Source organism: Mercenaria mercenaria, chromosome 4 (assembly GCF_021730395.1).
Source record: "Mercenaria mercenaria strain notata chromosome 4, MADL_Memer_1, whole genome shotgun sequence".
NCBI lineage: Eukaryota > Metazoa > Mollusca > Bivalvia > Venerida > Veneridae > Mercenaria > Mercenaria mercenaria.
This window is the reverse complement of record NC_069364.1, coordinates 41,849,948-41,873,012: the sequence shown is the minus strand read 5'-3', so window position 1 is coordinate 41,873,012 and position 23,065 is coordinate 41,849,948. Positions and strand designations below refer to the sequence as shown.

Below are 23,065 nucleotides of genomic sequence, written 5' to 3'. Positions count from 1 at the left end.
AAGGTCCAATACTAAGGAAAGTGAACATTTTAATTTCATTTAAAAAGCACAGAAACTATTTCATTTTATTGGAAAATGAAAGTTGGTATGTAGAAATTCGAAATAAATCGCAGTGTATGTACAATAATTTTTCTATGAAGTATGAAGAAAGTTAAAAAGACCTGGGGGATTATTCTGTCGATTCATTGAAATTTCAACATAATACACATACATTTCTTTGAGTTCCAAAGACCTTCTGTAAATTTTGACCTGCCAATCTTCATTATTTAGTGTCTTGCAGAAGTCTATGCACTGGCTATGAAAAAAATTGCCAACTCACTTTCCCTTAGTAATGGACCTTTAATCTCATCATTTAAGGAGGTAGGTTACCTTGTTACAAGGGTAAATTCAAATTAGTAGAACCGCAACATCTTTTTGTATTTCGTGTAATATGAAGTTTTAACTGCTAAAATCTCAGTTTCGTTTTTCTCTGTCCCTTCAAGTTCAATTTTTATCCACGTTTGAAGAACATGACCCTCCAAAGGTATTTCATATTGAAAGAAGAAGGAAAATACGGATATTTAACACTTTTCAGTGAATTTTAGTTTCATTGATATCCGTAGAAGTCAGCATAATGTATAATTTTACTAGTATGCACGTTAGCTTTCTAATATAAGCTTAAAATGTATATGTCGCGGGGCTCGTGTTTCCATGGTAACGCATTTTCTCTCATTTTTAAACAACTATGTATAAAAATAGGGGTTTTCGACGGCTTCAGTGCCATTCTGTTAATGACCAACATGGAATATTTGAGCAATATTATTAGCAAAATACCAAGCAATATACATGGTACCCTATTTTTCTTAAAGTTTAAAGTAACCATGGCAACAGAGATGTTTAAAATGGCTTATATCTTGCTTTTTGTCGTAATTTCTTATAAAATAATATTGAATAAGATTATCTTTCTAGTTGATGTAGCTTTAAAACATATTATTTCTAATGTAAGTTATATTTCCGTGTTATCTGTATTTATTCAAAGGAATTTCTAAGCTTAGAATACTTACAGCAGTACCCCTCGTCTGGCATTTTTCATGGAAAAATCGTTCAGCATGCTACAATTATTCTCATGGATATTGTTGAAATGAAAATAAAAAGCCGAAGCTGTGTTTCTTAAATAGACTAGTGTGAAGGCTTTTGAATTTTACATTTAGATACATAGGTCACGGGCTTCGTTTCCATGGTAACATCAGTTCAATTCAAGAAACCACAATTTTCTACTGAAATTTGAACAATTTTAGATCTTAGTTTTAGTATATAAGTAACAAATTATCAACGGAACCTGAAAAATAGGTATTACAAATCAAACTGCTAGATTTTTTATTTGAAAATGGCCGTAACAAGTAACCTCTCACCCAACTATATTCCAAATAACATTGGTTACCATCATCCATTTTCTTACATTCCGCATTACATTTCAATATAACTACATAAAAGAAGCAAAATATTGATTATTATTCAGAGCAAAAGACTCAAAAAAATTATTTCAGCAAATAATGGTTATTTGAAAATAGTTTGAATAAAGAAAATGCACAAAATTACGTACTTTCAAGATAAAAGCTATTAATTTTGCGCGGTAACTGACACGTAACGTCATGACGTCAATGACGTCATTTTAAGGCAACATTGTTTTGAAGCGTTTCTGCGGCAATTTATTCATTATTTCTGCATTATTAAACCATCAAGCGTCAGATCGAAGACAGGTCTATGATTTGTTTTCAGAAGAATGAATAATTTAACACATTTAGTTTGTCGTAAACGTCGTCGTAAATCGTCACGTTAGCTTCCGGTTGGACATGCGCACATACAAATATAAAGGTAACCTACCTCCTTAAAGACCCTACAAAGAGACAGCTATATAACTGACTTATTAACCTGTTTCCAAGTGATGAAAAGATAAAAATGTAAACATAATCTAGAATATAACACAACTCTTAAGATATTTGTAACTTAAAAGCTGGGTAAACATACGCATAAAACAAAATTCAATCTGAACTCTACATTCCAATTATATTGGCATAACTAAGTTACGCAAAAAAAAACAACTATACATTAGAGAACAGAAATAATACATAAACTGTACACTAGAGAACAGACAATGATTCACAATCGGTATAAAATCTTTTTTTTCACAACTACATTGTACATAACACTATTCTAATGCTACTTCAGTGATGACAGATATGTATATATTTAACTTTTCATTAACACTATCTTTGCTAACACGCTAAAAGTCACTTGTCTTACATTCGTAACAGAAGAAGACCTAATCAATATTCCTTGATGCTAAACATAACCGTATTCACTCTCGGAAATTTGTATTGAGATACTTGTATTATAGAACGTGTACCTTTAAACAGATCTTTTTAATATTTAAAAGGACCATCAACATGTACCAAGTCACTGGCTGTCAGACAGCCATACTGCTGATAAGCATCAATATTAGATGGTCTCATTAAAATCTTGAAGGATACGCAAAAGGCATAGACTTTTCCATGACAACAAAAACTACACTGTTTTACTTAATAGTTTGACAGATATTTTCTAAGCCTGACACTTTAAAAAACAGAAAAGAGGGTAAAATTGAACATGTTAGCTTTTTTAGTTCAAAGAGAACATCTCGGTATTATTGTGATTTTCCAGCTTTAAGTCACATCATCATAGTAGAGGTCATCTTGTGACTTTCAGCTTCAAGTCACACCATCACAGTAAAGGTCATATGGTGACTTTTCAGCTCTAAGTCACACCATTATGGTTAAGATCATATCGTGTCTTTCCAGCTTTAAGTCACAAAGGTCATATAATGACTTTCCAGCTCTAAGTCACACCATCATGGATAATGGTGGAGAAAGGTCCAAGGTGCCCTTCTGGGCATCATTTAAGAGCCAGAGAGGCATATCCCTACTATTTAAAGCTACTAATACACGATTAACTGACTTTCTTTTCACCAAAAGAAGTATCCTGCCTGATACTAAACACCAACTCTCGGTCTACAGATCTTTCAGCAAAACATTCTGTTATTCACAGACGATAGCTCCTCCGGTATATTCATTTATATGTTTACTCACAGGTGGTAACACCTCTTGTATGTTCCTCTATATATTCACTCACAGATGGTAACTCCTGATGGTAACACCTCTATATGTTCACTCACAGATCGTAACACCTCCTTTATGTTTATATATATGTTCATTCACAGATGCTAAGGACTTGCTATATGTTCATTCACAGATGGCAACACCTCCTGTATGCTTATCTGTATGTTCTTTCACAGATGGCAACACCTCCTGTATGTTCATCTGTATGTTCTTTCACAGATGGTAACACCTTCTCTAAGTTCATTTCTATGTTCTTTCACAGATGGCAACACCTCCTGTATGTTCATTCACAGATGGTAACACCTCCTGTATGTTCATTCACAGATGGTAACACCTTCTCTAAGTTCATTTCTATGTTCATTCACAGATGGTAACACCTCCTGTATGTTCATCTGTATGTTCATTCACAGATGATAACATATCCTGTACATTCACTTAAAAACTTTTTCCAGGATATCTCTGTAAGACTGAGCTTTGATCATATCAGAGGAAGCACGAGCACGTCTATACTGTACTGGACAATCCAAAGTTGAGCAGGCTTTAATGGATGCCATGTCAGAAGTTCCCACACAAGCTCCACAGATCTAAATGTAAAACAAATTATTCAATTACTGGACAAGATGCTCCCCCAATAAAAGTTCAGAATGAATAAAATGGGACTTTCAATGAATCATACACAAATCTTCAAGAGCACAATTTTTTTTTCTAAGGTTTAAGACTTTATTCTGACATATTTTTTTTCCAATTAACTACTGGCTATCACTACAGGTAGTGTGTCAAGCTGAGAAGTGTTTTACCTGTTGTATATGTTGGTTAACTCTCTCCCAGCGTGTAATCCTGTCATTGAGTGTCATACACACAAGCTGCGGATCCTGCATACATCTCTCACATACTGCCTTCTTTGTCTGTCGATCACATGTTGGACAATTTGATGTGGCAAAGTACTGAGATATTGTTCCCTGTGAACATTTTATAATGATAAGGTTGAGAAACGAAATTTCAATGATGGCAATATAGGTCTAGAAACAATGCCTATGTTCAAAGTTAAAGTTACTTTTAATTCTAAGAGTCTGAGCCATAACAGTTTAATGTCAAACTAAGGTATTTTTCATGCGGCTAAATGTTGGCTATAGCCAAAATCATAACTGTTTTGCAAGGTTGAATATTTACAATATATGTCCAACTTGTGAAACATATAGTGGTCATTTATATAAACAAGAGGGCCACGATGGCCCTATATCGCTCACCTGTCATCATTGCACTTAAGGACAAGAAGGTCAAAAAATCATAATCAAGATCAATCAAAAGAATAATGAGAAAATATAGTTGAAATTTTCTTTAAGGTACAGATATGTCAAAATACACCTAGAAATTAGAGGTACCATCCATGTTGTACCACAGGAAAGTGGTCTTGGTTTTTCCCTACAGCCAATAATAAGAAAGTTACTAAATAAGCTATTTATAGTAATATAAAAGGGAAGTAATAAAAAAATTATTGTAAGTGAACAAAAGAAGGATCTGACAAATAAAAACACGAGCACTGCAATGCAACACAAATGCACAGCAATATACACACAAAACACAGTTATATGACCTTTAACCCCTAAGTGTGACCTTGACCTTGAAGTGAGCCATCCTAAACATGCACTCTGCACATCGTTGTGATGAGGTGAACTTTTGTGTCAGGTTTCTTTGAAATCCTTTAAGGGGTTCAAGAGTTACAGAGCGGAAGGGAAATTGCTAACCACCAGACAGACAGACGGACACCGAGGCGATAACATAATACGTCTCATAGGGCGTATAAAAAGGAATCGAGATCTTATGGTGATACAAGTTGTGTGCAAGTCTGGTTAAAATCAAATCATAAATGAAGCTGCTATTGTGCAGACAAGGTCAAAATAGCTAATTTTGGCCCTTTCAGGGGCCATAACTCTGGAACCCATAAAAGAATCTGGCCAGTTCAAGAAAGGAATCAAGATCTTGTGGTGATACAAGTTGTGTGCAAGTTTGGTTAAAATCAAATCATAAATGAAGACACTATTGCGCAGACAAAGTCAAAATAGCTAATTTTGGCCCTTTCAGGGACCATAACTCTGAAACCCATTATGGGATCTGGCCAGTTCAAGAAAAGAACCAAGATCTTATGGTGACACAAGTTTTTGTGCAAGTCTGATTAAATTCAAATCATAAATGAAGCTGCTATTGTGCAGACAAGGTCAAAATAGCTACTTCTTGCCCTTTCAGGGGCCATAACTCTGGAATGCATAAGAGAATCTGGCCAGTTCAAGAAAGGAATCAAGATCTTGTGGTAATACAAGTTGTGTGCAAGTTTGGTTAAAATCAAATCATAAATGAAGCTGCTATTGCACAGACAAAGTCAAAATAGCTAATTTTGGCCCTTTTAGGGGCCATAACTCTGAAACCCATTATGGGATCTGGCCGGTTCAAGAAAGGAACCGAGATCTTATGGTGATACAAGTTTTGTGCAAGTTTGATTAAATTCAAATCATAAATGAAGCTGCTATTGTGCAGACAAGGTCAAAATAGCTTATTTTGGCCCTTTAAGGGGCCATAACTCTGAAACCCATAAAGAGATCTGGCCAGTTCAAGAAAGGAACCAAGACCTTATGGTGATACAAGTTGTGTGCAAGTTTGGTAAAAATCAAATCATAAATAAAGCTGCTATTGTGCAGACAAGGTCAAAATAGCTAATTTTGGCCCTTTCAGGGGCCATAACTCTGGAACCCATAATGGGATCTGGCCAATTCAAGAAAGGAACCAAGATCTTATGGTGATACAAGTTGTGTGCAAGTTTGGTTAAAATAAAGTCATAAATGAAACCACTATTGTGCAGACAAGAAATTGTGGACAGACGACGGACGACGGACAAAGGGCGATCAAAAAAGCTCACCCTGTCACTATGTGACAGGTGAGCTGATAATAGCACTTATGCAAGTATTTTGTTTGTTTGTTTGTTTGTGTTGGGTTTAACGCCGTTTTTCAACAGTATTTCAGTTATGTAACGGCGGGTACAAGTATTTTGTTTTCATGATGCAAACAAAGAATAAAGCAAAATGAAATTGCTCTCGAAACTGTTAACTTAATTAATTAGATATGAAGAAATATCAGCTACCAATGAAATATTACCTTTTTAGCCTGTTCAGGTCCGGCTATATGAGATGCAACTCGGCCTGCTGAATGGGGCATCTCTTGGTACCTAGTGACATAGAAAAAAAATTTCTTACCACAGGTTTATATTTCTTAATGCTTATAAACCACATATAATGCAAAAAAAAAAGTCATTTTGGGTAATAGAATATTATTTTGGACTAACAATAATGTTCATACTAAAAAATGTGTCCACATGACACATAAGGTCCTGCTATGTGAGAGTAAAGACACTTCAGTCCTGCACCATGACCTTTACTTTTTTGAGCTGTAGATATGCTTCTTGCAAGCAAAACATATATTAATATAGGGATAATTTCGAAAATACAAATATGCACTTCAAAACTAGAAATATCACATAACAGCATACCATGAAAACACATTAGCTCCCATTAGAGACAGAAACCTGTCCAGGGGAGGTAATATCTGTTTGGTAATGTAGTATGTAGCATTGAGACGGAGTGACGGGTCCTGAAGAACCTCTCCTGGTGTACGCACCAGCTGGATCAGTGGCAGACCTGGACTGCCATATGCTATCACATAAGGCACTCTCTCTCCAACACGAGGTTCAGATCGACGATCCTGACGAAGCTGTTTCCTGTAAGAAATTGAAAAACATACAAATAAAACACTATTCTTTTTAAAATAGCAATCTGACTGAATTTCGCATTCATTTTACTGATTTAGGTTTATCAAAAGTGTTAAATGTTCAAATACTGTGATATCTCTGTTACTATTCAGGGATTTCTTTTTTGCGAACTTCCAGGTTAAGCCAGTTAGTGAAATAAAATCTAAATGAAAAAATAACGCCATTTTACAACTGTATTTCAGTTATGTAATGACTGTGAAACTAAACAGTGTTACTGGATTTATTTTTAATATCAACATGTTCGTCACAAGTAAGACCTTCCAACATAAATTAGAGGTGGAGGGACCTCAAACATGTTGTCTTCTGTAAATTTATTATTGGAAACATGTACCTCACCAGAGATCAAACTGGTTACCTTTTGATTCATGGTCATATGACTGACTAAACTCTGAACAGAAACATCGCCCAAATAACAAAAACATATTAACCTTTAGCTTGCTAGCGGCAAGTGATTCTGCCTTTGTGACCAGTGCAGATCAAGATCAGCCTGCAAATACATGCAGGCTAATCATGGTCTGCACTGTTCGCTATTCAATCTGTAAATTTTCAGCAAACACCCCTTCGAATAATAAATGGTACTGTCCGAATTAAATGATGGACCAGTTCATTTTAGAAATTTAGCAGGCTAAAGGTTAAATGTTTAAGTACAATATAACTTACTTAGCTATCTCCAAAGCAGGGACACAGGCTCCAGGTTTATACCCAGGCATGCCCCTGTATTCCTTGGCAAAAATGAAGTCCTGTAGACTGACAGAACCCTCCATTACTTTCTGACACTGTTGTTGTATATATGACTTCACCTCGGATACGTCCTTTGTGGTGAACAGAATCTTCAGAGATCTTTCCAAAACCTAGGAATAGATGTGTATTTCACTTACATCACTTAATAGAGAAAAAATGTCACAACTTAAGCTTGCGTCAACGTGATTGCAGATAACCTGTACAAAGACCACCTCTAAACAAAGATCACCTGGCTCTAAAGACTGCTGGTTTTGTATCCTATTAACATTAACAGTACCTATTAACATTAACAGTAGTGTGTTTTGATCTGTGAATAAGGACCACCTGCCAATATTTTATCTCTCCCAAGAGTGGTCTTTATAGTCAAGATTGACTGTGTTAACTAGTAAACCTTCTGGATTAAAGCAAATTTAAAGGAATACATAACTTTATAATTGAGCCTTATGCACTGTAAGAGAATAAATATATGAGGTACAGAGCTAAGTATTAGTTTGTGCGGTTGTTTTAGGTTTAATGCCGTTTTTCAATAGTATTTCAGTGTATGTATGTATGTAATGGCGGGCAGTTAACCCAACCAGTGTTCCTGAACTCTGTACCAGTACAAACTTGTTCTCCACAAATAACTGCCAACTTCCCCACATGGATCAGAGGTAAAGGACAAATGATTTCAGACATAATGTCTTCTATGAAATTGTCATGGAGAATATATACCCCACCAGGGGATCAAACCCTGCAATCTGCGCCCTCCCTATTGAGCTTAGCGGGTGGGCCTAAGAATAAGTAAGGATTATAATCACATCAGGCACATATTCAACTATTTCCAGTCTGAAATTCTGACAGAGACTTTCAAGTGCTGAATGTTCTACCTGCTTTAGTTTTGCAATGTTTCAGCAGATTCTGAATAAAATTTTCAAGTACATTAATATGACCACTATACCTAAAAGTGTCATGCAAGATTAGACCTATTAGCTTGTTTCTTGCATTATAGGCTGAAGTCTAAATTTAACACTGAAGACCAATATTCAACAGCTTTTAATCTAACTTTTAAATGAATTGAAATTTCTAACTGGTAAGGTTGCCACAATTCTATATATTCTGAAATGCAAGTATAGATCAAATGAAAATGGGCCATGTAAATTCAATACTGCATAAATGTAAACCTTGGAAACAGCTGAACACGTGTCTCTACGAACAGTTTCTATCCCTTTTGCATCATACACTGGTTCCTTCTGATCTGGTGTCTCGTACATGAAGCCAACATATCGCTTCTTTGTTTGTAACACACATGGCAAATAAACCTGAAATTAAGGTAATACAATTTATGTTCAAGATTCCCTGTACTAAAAATAATTGCGAAGAAAATATTTTTTAAAGTAAAGTCATCTTAAAGTACTCTCCAAGAAACTTGTACACTGGCGTATTTCCTTATGCAAAAACAGAAACAGGATGTTAAACCAACAACATATAAATATCAGACATTCTTATGCTCTACAAACTACACGGCAGCTTACATGAAAAATTTCCATATAAATAATACTGTCATTGGAAAATTTCAGCAGAAAATATATTTCTTACCTTTTCAAACTTGAGTTTGATAGGTTTTGGAAACATGGCTGTGACGGCTCTGGCAATATCCTGCCCAATCTTGAAAGCTTCATCTTTACTCCGGCCTTTCAGCTCAATGAACATACTGCAAATATTGAATTATATCTTTGCTCACCTCAAGTGTTCATAGGTTAGACAACAAAATGTCACTGGTTCTAACATAACAGAACATACTTAACCACCCTGCAATAGTCCAGACAAATATTATTCTAAAATGATCTTCAAGGAGACACAACTCCACCAATATCTAATACCGGTAATCAGGAAAAATACCAACTAGAAAATGCTTTTGTAAACAAGAGCTGTCTGATGACAGCGCGCTCGACTATTCGAAGCACTGATTGAAGAATGGGGTCAAAATATTTCCACGGATATTCAGACAAAAGAAATAAATAGATTAGACAAACAATGTTCCTGTATTTCTTTGATTTCGATAAGTCTTGCACTAAATGGCAATGTATGAGCCAATTTCAAAGTCCAAAAAGGGCCATAATTCAGTCAAAATAGTTATGTACTCTTGCCTACAGATGGAAATCATAATGATAAACAAGTGTTCAAAGTTTAAAAGCCATATGTCAAATAGTTTTGACAAAACATGGATTTGACCAATTTCAAAGTCCAAAAAGGGCCATAATTCAGCCAAAATAGATGACAGAGTTATGTTCTCTTTCCTACAGATAGAGACTATTATACTAAAAAAGTGATAAAAGTTTCAAAGCCATATGTCAAACACTTTACAAAAAATATGAACTGGTACGAAAAACTTATCCAAGATTTCTAAGTCAAAAGGGGCCATAATTCAGCCAAAATCCTTGATGGAGTTATGTGCTCTTGCCTATAACTGGACATGGTGATGGTAAACAAGTGTTGAAAGTTTCAAAGCTTTATCTCAAAAGACTTTGTCCAAATATGAACTGGTACGAAAAACTTAACCAAGATTTCTAAGTCAAAAGGGGCCATAATTCAGCCAAAATCCCTGATGGAGTTATGTACTCTTGCCTATAACTGGCCATGGTGATGGTAAACAAGTGTTGAAAGTTTCAAAGCTTTATCTTAAAAGACTTTGTCAAAATATGAACTGGTACGAAAAACTTAACCGAAATCTAAGTCAAAAGGGGCCATAATTCAGCCAAAATCCTTGATGGAGTTATGTGCTCTTGCCTATAACTGGCCATGATGATGGTAAACAAGTGTTGAAAGTTTCAAAGCTTTATCTTAAAAGACTTTGTCAAAATATGAACTGGTACGAAAAACTTAACCGAAATCTAAGTCAAAAGGGGCCATAATTCAGCCAAAATCCTTGATGGAGTTATGTGCTCTTGCCTATAACTGGCCATGATGATGGTTAACAAGTGTTGAAAGTTTCAAAGCTTTATCTTAAAAGACTTTGTCAAAATGTGGACTGGTACGAAAAACTTAACCAAGGTGTGACGCCGACGCTGACGCCAACGCCAACGCCGTGGTGAGTAGGATAGCTCTACTTATTCTTCGAATAGTCGAGCTAAAAAGCGCATGTCTCCCCCAATGCAAAGTCCTATAGGCAAGAAGTCAATAGGGGTCAGGAGCGAAAGTCAAAGAGACACTGATGGTTGGCTGCAATAGGGATCATCTACTTGGCATGTCCAGTCATCCCGCTAAATTTCAACACTCTTGGCCTAATGGTTCTCAAGTCACTGTTCAGGCTCCTGTGACCTTGACCTTTGATCAAGTGACCTCAAAATAAATAGGGGTCATCTACTCTGCATGTCCAATCATCCTATTAAGTTTCAACATTGTAGGTCAAGTGGTTCTCAAGTTATTGACCGGAACTGGTTATCAATGTTCAGGCCTCTGTGACCTTGACCTTTAACGGAGTGACCCCAAAAACAATAGGGGTCATCTACTCTGCATGACCAATCATCCTATTAAGTTTCAACATTCTGGGTCAAGTGGTTCTAAAGTTACTGACCGGAAATGGTTTTCAATGTTCAGGCCCCGGTGACCTTGACCTTTACTGGAGTGACCCCAAAATCGATAGGGGTCATCTACTTTGCATGTACAATCATCCTATGAAGTTTCAACATTCTGGGTCAAGTGGTTCTCTAGTTATTGATCGGAAATGGTTTTCCATGTTCAGGCCCCTGTGACCTTGACCTTTGACGGAGTGACCCCAAAATCAATAGGGGTCATCTACTCTTCATGACCAATCATCCTATGAAGTTTCAACATTCTGGGTCAAGTGGTTCTCTAGTTATTGATCGGAAATGCTTTTCCATGTTCAGGCCCCTGTGACCTTGGCCTTTGACGGAGTGACCCCAAAATCAATAGGGGTCATCTACTCTTCATGACCAATCATCCTATGAAGTTCAACATTCTGGGTCAAGTGGTTCTCTAGTTATTGATCGGAAATGGTTTTCAATGTTCAGGCCCCTGTGACCTTGACCTTTGACGGAGTGACCCCAAAATCAATAGGGGTCATCTACTCTTCATGGCCAATCATCCTATGAAGTTTCAACATTCTGGGTCAAGTGGTTCTCTAGTTATTGATTGGAAATGGTTTTCAATGTTCAGGCCCCTGTGACCTTGACCTTTGACGGAGTGACCCCAAAAACAATAGGGGTCGTCTACTCCAGCAGCCCTACAACCCTATGAAGTTTGAAGGTTCTAGGTCAAATGGTTCTCCAGTTATTGCTCGGAAATGAAGTGTGACATACGGACGGACAGATGGACGGACAGGGCAAAAACAATATGTCTCCTGGGGGAGACATAATTAAGAGCAATGCTAGTCTTCTACTGAACCTTCCTGCAACTTAATCAAAATCCAGCCAGTTGTTTCAGATGGGTCCTTCTGCCAAATTTTTTGTGATCAGACAGACATAGAAAGACATACAAGTCTAAATCAGTATATATTCCAACATATGGAGCAGGCGTAATTCCATGTTCAGAGATATTGATACAGCTTACCTATCAGTATCTCCATACACGACCCTAGCTCCCCAGCTTGGTGTGTCCTCAATCAGCTTGATGGAACGTTCAAGCGTTTCTCGTGCCTTCCTCACAATACTGTCTCCGACCTGAAGAGTAATATATAAAGTGCAAATCAGATGACCAAGATACAATCAGCAACAACAAATGTCCTCCATATAATAGGTTTCATTTCATATCCCTCTAAAGACAATGGCAAATAATACGCTACTCCCATGCCCCAAAAGATGTATAGCCAAACTAGCTCTAACTGATCTAGAGTTAAAACTAAGTGACTCATACCCTCACTAACAAGCAACAACAACAAAGGTCAATGCAAAACTGTGTTGACAGTCCTTCTTATATTTAAAACTGTTAATCTAAACTAGTTTATATTCAGAAATATTTATTCTTACCTCAATACAGGGCATTCTACCAGAGAAGTTAGCGCCTGTATAGCCATAAGTCACATTGGCTATCAACTTCAAACCAAGCTGTCTCGCATTCAACATTCTGCTCAATGTCTGAAATATGAGTATCATTGTCCAGTTATCATTTTTTTACCAGTACTGGTTACCAACTTTTAACATGTGGAAATGCAGATGAAGGAGGGACGACTGACTGAGTTATGACAATAGCTCATCTTTAGCACGTTGTGCTCTGGTCAATTAATAACAAACACTTTTTAATCAGTGAAATGACAGCTTTTTTGTTTTTCCCTCCTTGCAACAACACTTGCTACTGACTCAAAAATATGCTTATTGTTCTCTATTTTACCTCTATACATCAACTCTCTCAGAACAACCAAATTTTCTGTCTCCCAAAGGGTGTTGTTGTAGAGAGGGAGCACTGTATCTCAGTCTCACATTATTCATATTAAGTTTCAATCACAGCCTCCATGTATTTCACAGCTATGGACACTGAATTAACTGCCCTTCACCGTCCTGGGTCCCAAACATTATTTGGAATGCAGATTTCTTTTAAGCGAGGAAGCTATCCAGAGGCCTCCCTGGCCTAGTGGTTAAGGTCACTGACTTCAAATGACTCACTGATGTGGGTTCGAGCTCCACTCGGGGAATTGAATTCTTCATGTGAGGAAGCACTCCAGCTGGCTTACGTAAAGTCAGATGGTTCTACCCAGTGCCCGCTCGTGACTAAATAATGCATCGCAGGGCACCACCATCAAAGCTGGAAAGTCCCCATATGACCTATAATTGTGTCGGTGTGACAAACTACCCCCAAAAAATTATATCCAGACATGATCCTCCCCTGACACTGAAGGGAAGTTGCTATATAATCTAATTTGTGTTTGAGTGATTTTTTAAAAAAACAACAAAAAAAGAACAGTTTTCAACACAAACTGCAGGAACACTTACCTTGTCACCTTTGTAACTAGACATTGCCTTCTTCACCATGAGACGTGTCTTCAGTATCTCTTCAACCATGCTGAAATACAAAAGTTGTGATGTCTAAGTTCTGCATCTACAAACTTAAAAGCGATATTTCTTTTGAAATGAATATGTGTGGGAGATGAGAGTGCAAAATTAAGCAAAAGTTCTATTTAGGAATTTTTATGGAAGAAGATATTAAGGGAAAACTTACATCGGGAGAACACCTCTTTTGACCGACTGTTTACAGAACACTACACCATTGGGAGATATTGTCACTTCATCTGATAGTTTCTGAAATGGTAGCAACAAAAGGATATTTACTATGCGGGTCTGTTCTCATACAGATTCTAAACAGCATCACTTTTTTATGTTATATGATAAAAGACACTACTTTCAATATCTACCTAGCATTATTATTTTTTTTTTCTTCTTTAATTTGTCAGACAGCAAAAGCAAGAACATTTCTTTTGGTTGAAAGTTAAATATAAGAGAACTGTAAGGGTCATAATTATATCACTCACAAGAGTTTCACAGCTCAAACAGGTACAACAAACAAGAGGACCATAATGGTCCTGAATCGCTCACCTATCCCCACATGACCTAGTGTTAAACTGAGTACGACGTCGTTATTTCTATTATTTGACATAGTGACCTAGTTTTTGAGCACATGTGACCTAGATATCATCAAGATAAAAAATTCTGACCAATTTTCATGAAGATCCATTGAAAAATATGACCTCTAGAGACATCTCAAGGTTTTTCTATTATTTGACCTAATGACCTAGTTTTTGAAGGCACGTGACCCACTTCTGAATCTGACCTAGATATCATCAAGGTGAACATTCTCACCAATTTTCATGAAGATCTCATGAAAAATATGGCCTCTAGAGAGGTCACAAGGTTTTTCTATTTTTAGACCTACTGACCTAGTTTTTGACCGCACGTGACCCAGTTTCGAACTTGTCCTAGATATCATCAAGAGGAACATTCTGATCAATTTTCATGAAGATCCATTGAGAAACATGGCCTCTAGAGACGTCACAAGGTTTTTCTATTTTTAGACCTACTGACCTAGTTTTTGACCGCACATAACCCAGTTTCAAACCTGACCTAGATATCATCAAGGTGAACATTCTCACCATTTTTCATGAAGTTCCATTGAGAAATATGGCCTCTAGAGAGGTCACAAGGTTTTTCTATTTTTAGACCTACTGACCTAGTTTTTGACCGCACGTGACCCTGTTTCGAACTTGACCTAGATATCATCAAGGTGAACATTCTGACCAATTTTCATGAAGATCCATTGAGAAATATGGCCCCTAAAGAGATCACAAGGTTTTTCTATTTTTAGACCTACTGACCTAGTTTTTGACCCCACATGACCCAGTTTCGAACTTGACCTAGATATCATCAAGGTGAACATTCTGACCAATTTTCATGAAGATCCATTGAGAAATATGGCCTCTAGAGAGGTCACAAGGTTTTTCTATTTTTAGACCTACTGACCTAGTTTTTGACCGCACGTGACCCAGTTTCGAACTTGACCTAGATATCATCAAGGTGAACATTCTGACTAATTTTCATGAAGATCCATTGAGAAATTTGGCCTCTAGAGAGGTCACAATGTTTTTCTATTTTTAGACCTACTGACCTAGTTTTTGACCCCACGTGACCCAGTTTCGAACTTGACCTAGATATCATCAAGGTGAACATTCTGACCAATTTTCATAAAGATTTCATGAAAAATATGGCCTCTAGAGAGGTCACAAGGTTTTTCTATTTTTAGACCTACTGACCTAGTTTTTGACCGCACGTGACCCAGTTTCGAACTTGACCTAGATATCATCAAGATGAACATTCTGACCAACTTTCATAAAGATCCCATGAAAAATGTGACCTCTAGAGTGGTCACAAGCAAAAGTTTACGCACGCACGAACGCAGGCACGGACGGACGGACGACGGACGCCACGCGATCACAAAAGCTCACCTTGTCACTTTGTGACAGGTGAGCTAAAAATATTTTTGCAAAATAATTTTGAAAATTGACCTGCAGATTATAGAGATGATTTTAAGTTTTCCAAAGAGCCATAAAGGAAAAACTTAGACCTATTGCCAGAAGCCTTTTGTGTTTTGAAAAATCAAGATAGCTTCTATAATTTTTAGTAAGTCACAAAAAGAACACTTCTGTGAAATTATAACAAAATTGGACTTGCCAATTTATTTTCTTCTATTTTTAGCTACATGCAACTAAGCAGAACTTTTTATATAACAATGAAAGAGAATAACCAAAGATACTTTCCTGCCAAGCTGAGTGATCACAATAGCTTACCAAGCACTTTGTGCTTAGGTGTGCTAAAAATACAACACATCAACTGAAACATGAAAATCCATCCTACCTTTATCACAGAAGGTTCCAGACCAAGAGATGTACAACCAAACTCAATAGGTCCTTCACTGAAATAGAAACAGATTTTCCTCCAACAAATGTTACACAGATTAGTTACATCTAGAAAATTTCACACACTATTTCAACAAATATTAAAAATTTAATAAACAGACAACTTTGGAAACTGTTTCTTTGTTTGACCCTAAAGACCTAAACACAGCTTGACAGCTACATTTTCTTGCAAAGTTAATTAAATGCATTCTAGGAAATGGAGGTTTCATTGGGCAGACTAACTTTAAAAAGCATCAGCTACATTTTGAATCAACTAACTTAACTGATCAGTTTTGAAAATACTTTCTCCAAAAGCTTAGATTGCTGTGAAAAATGACACAGCTGTTGTCTTGCATGTTCCATAAAGATATTGGCAGAATTAACTACATGTATCTACAAAATGACTACTGTTAAAATCTTGAGAAATGTGAAAACTCCATTTAAATACATACTGTGCTTTTTCAAACCACTCCACTCTACCGAGGCATGTGGAGAAACAGTAATTATAGGCTATCATGATGGATGGGTACAGGGACTGGAAGTCTACCACAACCACTGGGTCCGTGTAGAATTTGGACTCTGGTTCCAGGGTGAGAGGTATACATGTTGGGGCCTTCATTCTAGCTCTCTGATGAACACTAGGTGAGACAGGAATGTAATTCATCGGCTTGGCAATTCGTAACATCATGGATTCAACACGGTACTGAAACATAAATGCATCATGTACGAATTTCAAACATATATCTTGAACTTAAATAACCCTACTCTTTAAAAATATTTAAAATATTTTCTCACTAACAAGCTTTAGCTCTAGGTCTACATATTCCATTTGCAAAACAAATACAATCATGTACAAATGCATGATGCAAAAGCCACCATTAGAATGACACCTGTCCATATTACCTAAAGTTAACTTCCTAACAGCCTTAAAATAGTACATAAATTGAACGAACAAGGTCTATGACTGACAGTAATAGTAAATACCCCCATAAACACCCCTAAGCTTTGTCTAAGGAAACAAGAACCTTAATTCTATAATACTTTGACTGATCCTGGAAAAAATAAGTTGTTTACATCTCGACTTCATGGCATTCATGTGTAATTCCCTTATAAAGAGTGGAAGTAGATCTGGCAAAGTTTTTGCAATTGACCAACCAACCATAAGACTACCCTAGATGACTCATTAACTACCATAAACTTTATTTGTTGATGTATAATGGCTTTTCCTTAACTTTCGCCAAAAATATGAAACAACTTTTTTCTTTTGTAGCTACATGCCAATTTACATATCTTAAGTTTATACTTTCTTTTGCAAAAGATCAAATAAAATAAACACCATTTTGTTCCATAGCCTTACCTGTGATCCTCTGGACAGTACGTGATAGAACTCTATACCAAACACACGAGCGAACTCACTGGTCCGTCCCACCATATCTAGCTGATCCATTATCTCCAGGTTAGCCTTCGCTCTTGTTACATAATGCTCTATAACCTTCCATCTATAATTAACAACAACAAGTATCTAAATGAACACATTTAAATGCCAAAATCATGCCAGCATAAAATCATGAAAGTCCTAATACACAAGACATTACACTATCATGTGACAAATTTTGCCAAAACGACAAGTCCTTGCCTGAGACCTTCACCTTGAAAATACTGACTCGACAAGACAGTGACACCTTTTCAAGCTTAACATCTGTGTAGTTACTTTGGATTCCCTTCAATCATTTAACACAGTCATAGATGAGAAAGGCAGTGTTTCAAACAAATGGACAAACCAACAAACAAATGCTGTAAAATCATTTAATTTCATGTGCATGAAATTTCGTGGTTTTGTTCAAAACGGCAATTTCATGGGTATATGATTTCGTGGATTTCAACTTTTAAACATAAAACAAACAGGAATTTTTGTTCCTTGGGATTAAATTTCGTGGATTGACTCAACCACGAAATCCACGAAAATTAGTCCCCCACGAATATTAATGATTTCACAGTAGACAGTATAATTACTATCATGAATCATTAGAGGAGCATAAAAAGGAAAATAACATAATGAGTGACATATCAGCCGAAATGTCAAAGATCTACACTCGCAACTTATTTCCTTTATAATTTATTTCTTTCAATATTTCTTTACCTGTGTAGGTGAGTCCGGTGTTTAAACCATGCTGTCAGATTTCTGAATGTGAACAGTGGTATTCGTCTGTGTAGAACGTGAAATGCAATATTCTCAAAACTGTAGATGTTCAGTGTCACCTAAAAATAGTAAGAACGATGTTTTACATTTTGTAGAACAAATTTCTAAACGTACATATACATAGCTTAAACATTCCCCTCCCTTACATGCCTCAAAAAACTTTTGTCTACAAAACATATGACCATTTTACTAATTGTATAAATGTACGACTTTTACAGATGGCCTGTTAAAACGCCATTTCGTTGATGACACAAATCCCTTGAAATTTTGCATTTTGACTGGAATTACAGCTCTGTCAAACAGTCTATGTACTATGAATACCTTAAACATTATAGTCAACTGTGTTTAAATAAATGAATTCTAATAATCAATGTGGAGTTAGCAGGTAAGCTTCTTGAGACACTCAAGGATGAAAATTTTCTGGACATATACATTTTCAGGATATATGGGCTAATCTGTGTCTCCAACCTAGCGTAAAAATAGCAGTGACTGACCTCATGTCTGAGCAGCCTCCACAGGTTGAGCACAATGCGACCAGCAATATGTATCTCTGACATGTGATCAGCTCCATACTCGTCCTTTTCCTTGGAGTGGTGGCTCGAACTCTTCGCTGACGGCACACGAGATATAGCCTGTGCTAGGTTTATACTCAGAAAGGAGGCTCTCTGTAGAATGTAACCCCAAGACAACATCTGGATTTCATAGCCAACAAGGATATCTGGATTCCACCTGTATCAAATGTGTATTAGAAATTTCAGTATTCATATATTACATAACACTGTCTAGAATTGTTTTCCAGAATTGTTAAGTATTCACATATCAAATATTCTTTCCTAAAAATGAGATATTTACTGATTTATACGTGCGCAAGTAATTCCTACAAAGGTCCTCTTGAAGTGACATTTCTTCAGTTTCCTTTAAAACACCGGCAAATCACTGAACTGAATAAATCAAAATTACTTAAATAACTGTTTATAAAGGTCATTTTCTGCCCAAATTGTTAATACATGTCAACATGCCAAGTAAACTGACCTCAAATAATTATAGGGTAAAGATTTTGTAAAACAGTTCATAAAGTTTCAACTTTTTAATTGATTTTTTTCTTTCTCTTTCATTTTTATCCTTACCGAAATAGTTAACTCACAAAGTGCTAAGAACTTGCAAGATGCAACACTGTGAAATAATTAATATTTGTTGGGAACAAAATTTTGTGGATTTGATGGTCTGGATAATGCATGGCATTGAATCCCAACAAACAAGTACAATTCAATTTCTTCTAGCGTTAAAATTCAAAATCCATAAATTCATGACCACATAAAATATCCATTTTGGTCAAAACAACATTTCATGCCAATGAAAGTTAATGAGTCCCCAGTTACTGGTAAATGATAAACACTCTATTACCTGTGTACAAAGTCAATGAATGTTTGTAGAAGTTCATTTTCATCTTTCACATAGGTCACAGTCAAACCATGAACACCTGACTTCTGTAACAAAGTCTTTTTCAGATGCCTGACCTCTGACCCGGCATCCATGACCTTTGAAGTAGATGCAATGACCTCTGACCTTCCGGCCCTTGGTACGTCAGGTGCTCTGGATGGTCCTGGCTGAGGACTTGATGGCCTTATAGTAGGAGCCTTCTGATTGGTTGATGATTTGTCTCCTGCCTCCTCATTGGCTGAGTCTTGGTCCACTATGAAAACACCAGATTCATTCCTGGTTCCTTTCCCAGGATGTACATCATTAAATATGGAGTAAAATATTGCCTTTATGCCATCTACTTCTGGGTCAGGCTTCAAATCACCTCTGGTTTCTGCATGGATCTCAACACTTAACACAGTCAAGTACTGATACTAAAAGAAAAGATTAATTCTGTTTTAATTATTCTTGACAAACTTTTACCAAATAGAAAATGTGGCATCTGAAGCGTCAGAAAAAGTGTAAAAGATTTTGGATTATTTAAAGTAGTTCCTTAATTTCCAACTCCAGGTGACCCAGTTTTACACGCGTCTGACATTTATAAAAGGAAACTTTCTGACAGTTTCATTAAGACTGGGCCAAAATTGTGACCTCTTAATGATGGACAATGGATATAGGGTAATTACAATAACTCAATGTGCACTGGCGAGCTAAAACATTAACTTCACTGAGCAAAAATTTCAATATTTAACTAACATTTAAGAATTCACAGTGATATGAGGTACTTACCTCGTGTAATGATTTGGCATCCTGAAGGTTCTGCTGACTGTGTTTGAACCCGAATGAATTCTTCAATGATGGTCCTTCAATCTGTGATGTGTCTCTTCTCTGTAATGCTGGTGTACCAAACTGTTGCTATAGTGATAACAAAACATTGTACTGTAAAACCACGTATTTTCGCTGGGTCAAAATCTCATGATTTTTGACTATGTTCGCAAGGTTTAATATTAGCGAAATTGTAAAAGTGGTATCCTACTTGAATTAGCATTATACTAATGGTGAGGATTCATTTTATATAGCAACAAGAGCTGTCGGATGACAGCGTGCTCGACTATTCGAAGAATTGATTGAAGAATGGGGTCAAAATATTTCCATAGATTTTCAGACTAAACAAAAAGATGGATTAAACAAAAAATGTTCCTGTATTTGTGGATTTTGATTAGTCTTGCACTAAATGGCAATGTGTAACCATGATGGCAAATATGTTAAGTTATATGTTAGGCAAAACATGGACTTATATGAAAAATTTAACTAATTTCCAAGTCCAAAAAGGGCCATAATTCAGTCAAAATAGCTGACAGAGTTATGTACTGTTGCCTACTGGACATTGGGATGGTAAACAAGTGCTGAAAGTTTCAAAGCTTTATCTTAAAAGACTTTGTCAAAATGTGGACTGGTACGAAAAACTTAACCAAGATTTCTAAGTCAAAAAGGGGCCATAATTCAACCAAAATGCTTGATGGAGTTATGTACTCTTGCCTACAACTGGACATGGTGATGGTAAACAAGTGTTGAAAGTTTCAAAGCTTTATCTCAAAAGACTTTGTCAAAATATGAACTGGTACGAAAAACTTAACCAAGATTTCTAAGTCAAAAGGGGCCATAATTCAGTCAAAATGCTTGACAGAGTTATGTACTCTTGCCTATAACTGGACATGGTGATGGTAATCAAGTGTTGAATGTTTCAAAGCTTTATCTCGAAAGACTTTGTCAAAATGTGGACTGGTACGAAAAACTTAACCAGGTAGTGACGCCGACGCCGTGGTGAGTAGGATAGCTCTACTTATTCTTCGAATAGTCGAGCTAAAAATTAAACCTTTGCGAAAATTTTTGCTTTTACAGAAAATACTGTCAAACATTTCACTTTTAGCAAGTTTTAACAAAATAGTCATTTTTCCTGTTAATAAACTGGACAAGATTTTTGCCCTGCAATAAAAGTCGACGACCAGTATGGCAATTGTCATATTTGTTGCCATAAGAACCACACATTTATATATTGAAACTTAATTGATTATCCTGCATACTCTCCAAATAACACACCATATATAAAGTTAGGTTTCATGAAAAAACAAGGAGCTGCGTTCAATAAACGCTTGATGCCCCCGGTGGCATCCTTGTCGATACAAAGCAACCTAAGTCCAAAACGAGGTCAAGTTCAAGGTCAAGGTCAAACTGAGGTCAGGTGATGTCTGAAGATGAGAAATGGTCACAGGTTACATCTGCATTAGTATCAAGTCATTCTAGTTAGGGGTATTGATTCTAGACGAAACGGTCCCATTTGGGTAACCTCGTACGGACGGACAGGACAATCACTATATGCCTCCCACATCAGTAGATGCCGGGGGCATAAAAATCTTGTACTTAAACTTAAAAATTAACACAGAATCTATCTTTTGTGACTACTGCACAGACAAACAGATGGACAGACAAACAGACAAAATAAAATGTATATTCTACCTATTGCCTTCTCTTAATGTCCGAAGTTTCATGAAAAAATCTGTTCTAATTTAAAAGTTATAACATTATCCACCATTTGTGACTGATTGAAGAACAAAATGGAAGGGGACGGTCGTCTGGAGAAAATACAATTATATGCATGTCCTCCATATTATCTTCTACCTATTTACCCTAAAAAATCTCTTGTACTTTTTTATTGCAGAATACACATTTTTATTTGTTTCCATAGCCACCACTTTTTTGCCATAAAAATTAAACAAGGAGCTGCGTTCAATAAACGCTTGATGCCACCGGTGGCATCCTTGTCAATAGATTTTGCACCTTATGGTTACATCTGTATTAGTATCAATTCATTCTTGTAAGCAGTATTGATGCTAGACGAAACGGTCCCATTTGGTTAACAAAGAGATGGCCCATACAAAGTAACCGAAGTCCAAAACGAGGTCAAGGTCCCATTTGGTTAACCTCGAACCACGAACTGACAGGACAATCAGTAGATGCCGGGGGCATAAAAAAGAAACATTCGTATTTTCCATATGCAAACCGTAAGTACCCTCTAGTAGGGAACTAGTAAGGTCAATTTAAACTCAGACTGACAATAAAAGGTCAAGGACAAGACTACAGTAAGTATCTACTACAGGCTGTTAATTATCGATATTTTAAAATAATATTCACAAGCAGTCAAATTTTCAAATTCAGAAGAGACTACAATAATAAAAGAGTATTTAAGCCCAAACACAGTACCAGCTTGAGCTGTCCTTATAAAATTGAATGACACTGTTGTCTATTAAATTGCAAAATAACAGCAAGGCCAAAATTACAGTACAATATGAATAACAATGACTGCAAAATACCCATGC

General features: G+C 36.5%; 1 protein-coding gene across 2 annotated transcripts in view; it reads right to left on the bottom strand.

Moving 5' to 3' along the window:
* Positions 1–352: 352 nt before the first annotated feature.
* LOC123552830 (uncharacterized) overlaps positions 353–23,065 on the bottom strand; it is a 98,483-nt gene continuing 75,770 nt past the window's right edge. The window contains exons 19-37 of one of the 2 annotated variants that reach the window (XR_008370572.1): positions 20,478–20,603; positions 19,674–20,122; positions 18,764–18,998; positions 18,210–18,328; positions 17,427–17,568; positions 16,522–16,772; positions 16,029–16,086; positions 13,843–13,922; positions 13,617–13,686; positions 12,657–12,764; positions 12,241–12,350; positions 9,268–9,382; positions 8,853–8,990; positions 7,612–7,802; positions 6,673–6,900; positions 6,282–6,351; positions 3,932–4,093; positions 3,321–3,718; positions 353–3,277 (exon numbers count right to left, since the gene is read on the bottom strand). Coding sequence is in view for 1 of the 2 variants with exons in the window: in XM_053541011.1 (XP_053396986.1) it covers positions 3,566–3,718; positions 3,932–4,093; positions 6,282–6,351; positions 6,673–6,900; positions 7,612–7,802; positions 8,853–8,990; positions 9,268–9,382; positions 12,241–12,350; positions 12,657–12,764; positions 13,617–13,686; positions 13,843–13,922; positions 16,029–16,086; positions 16,522–16,772; positions 17,427–17,568; positions 18,210–18,328; positions 18,764–18,998; positions 19,674–20,122; positions 20,478–20,603 (2,805 nt within the window). In the remaining variant the exon portion in view is untranslated. Of the gene's footprint in view, positions 3,719–3,931; positions 4,094–6,281; positions 6,352–6,672; positions 6,901–7,611; positions 7,803–8,852; positions 8,991–9,267; positions 9,383–12,240; positions 12,351–12,656; positions 12,765–13,616; positions 13,687–13,842; positions 13,923–16,028; positions 16,087–16,521; positions 16,773–17,426; positions 17,569–18,209; positions 18,329–18,763; positions 18,999–19,673; positions 20,123–20,477; positions 20,604–23,065 lie in introns of both variants that reach the window. The other variant, XM_053541011.1, reaches the window with a different exon arrangement.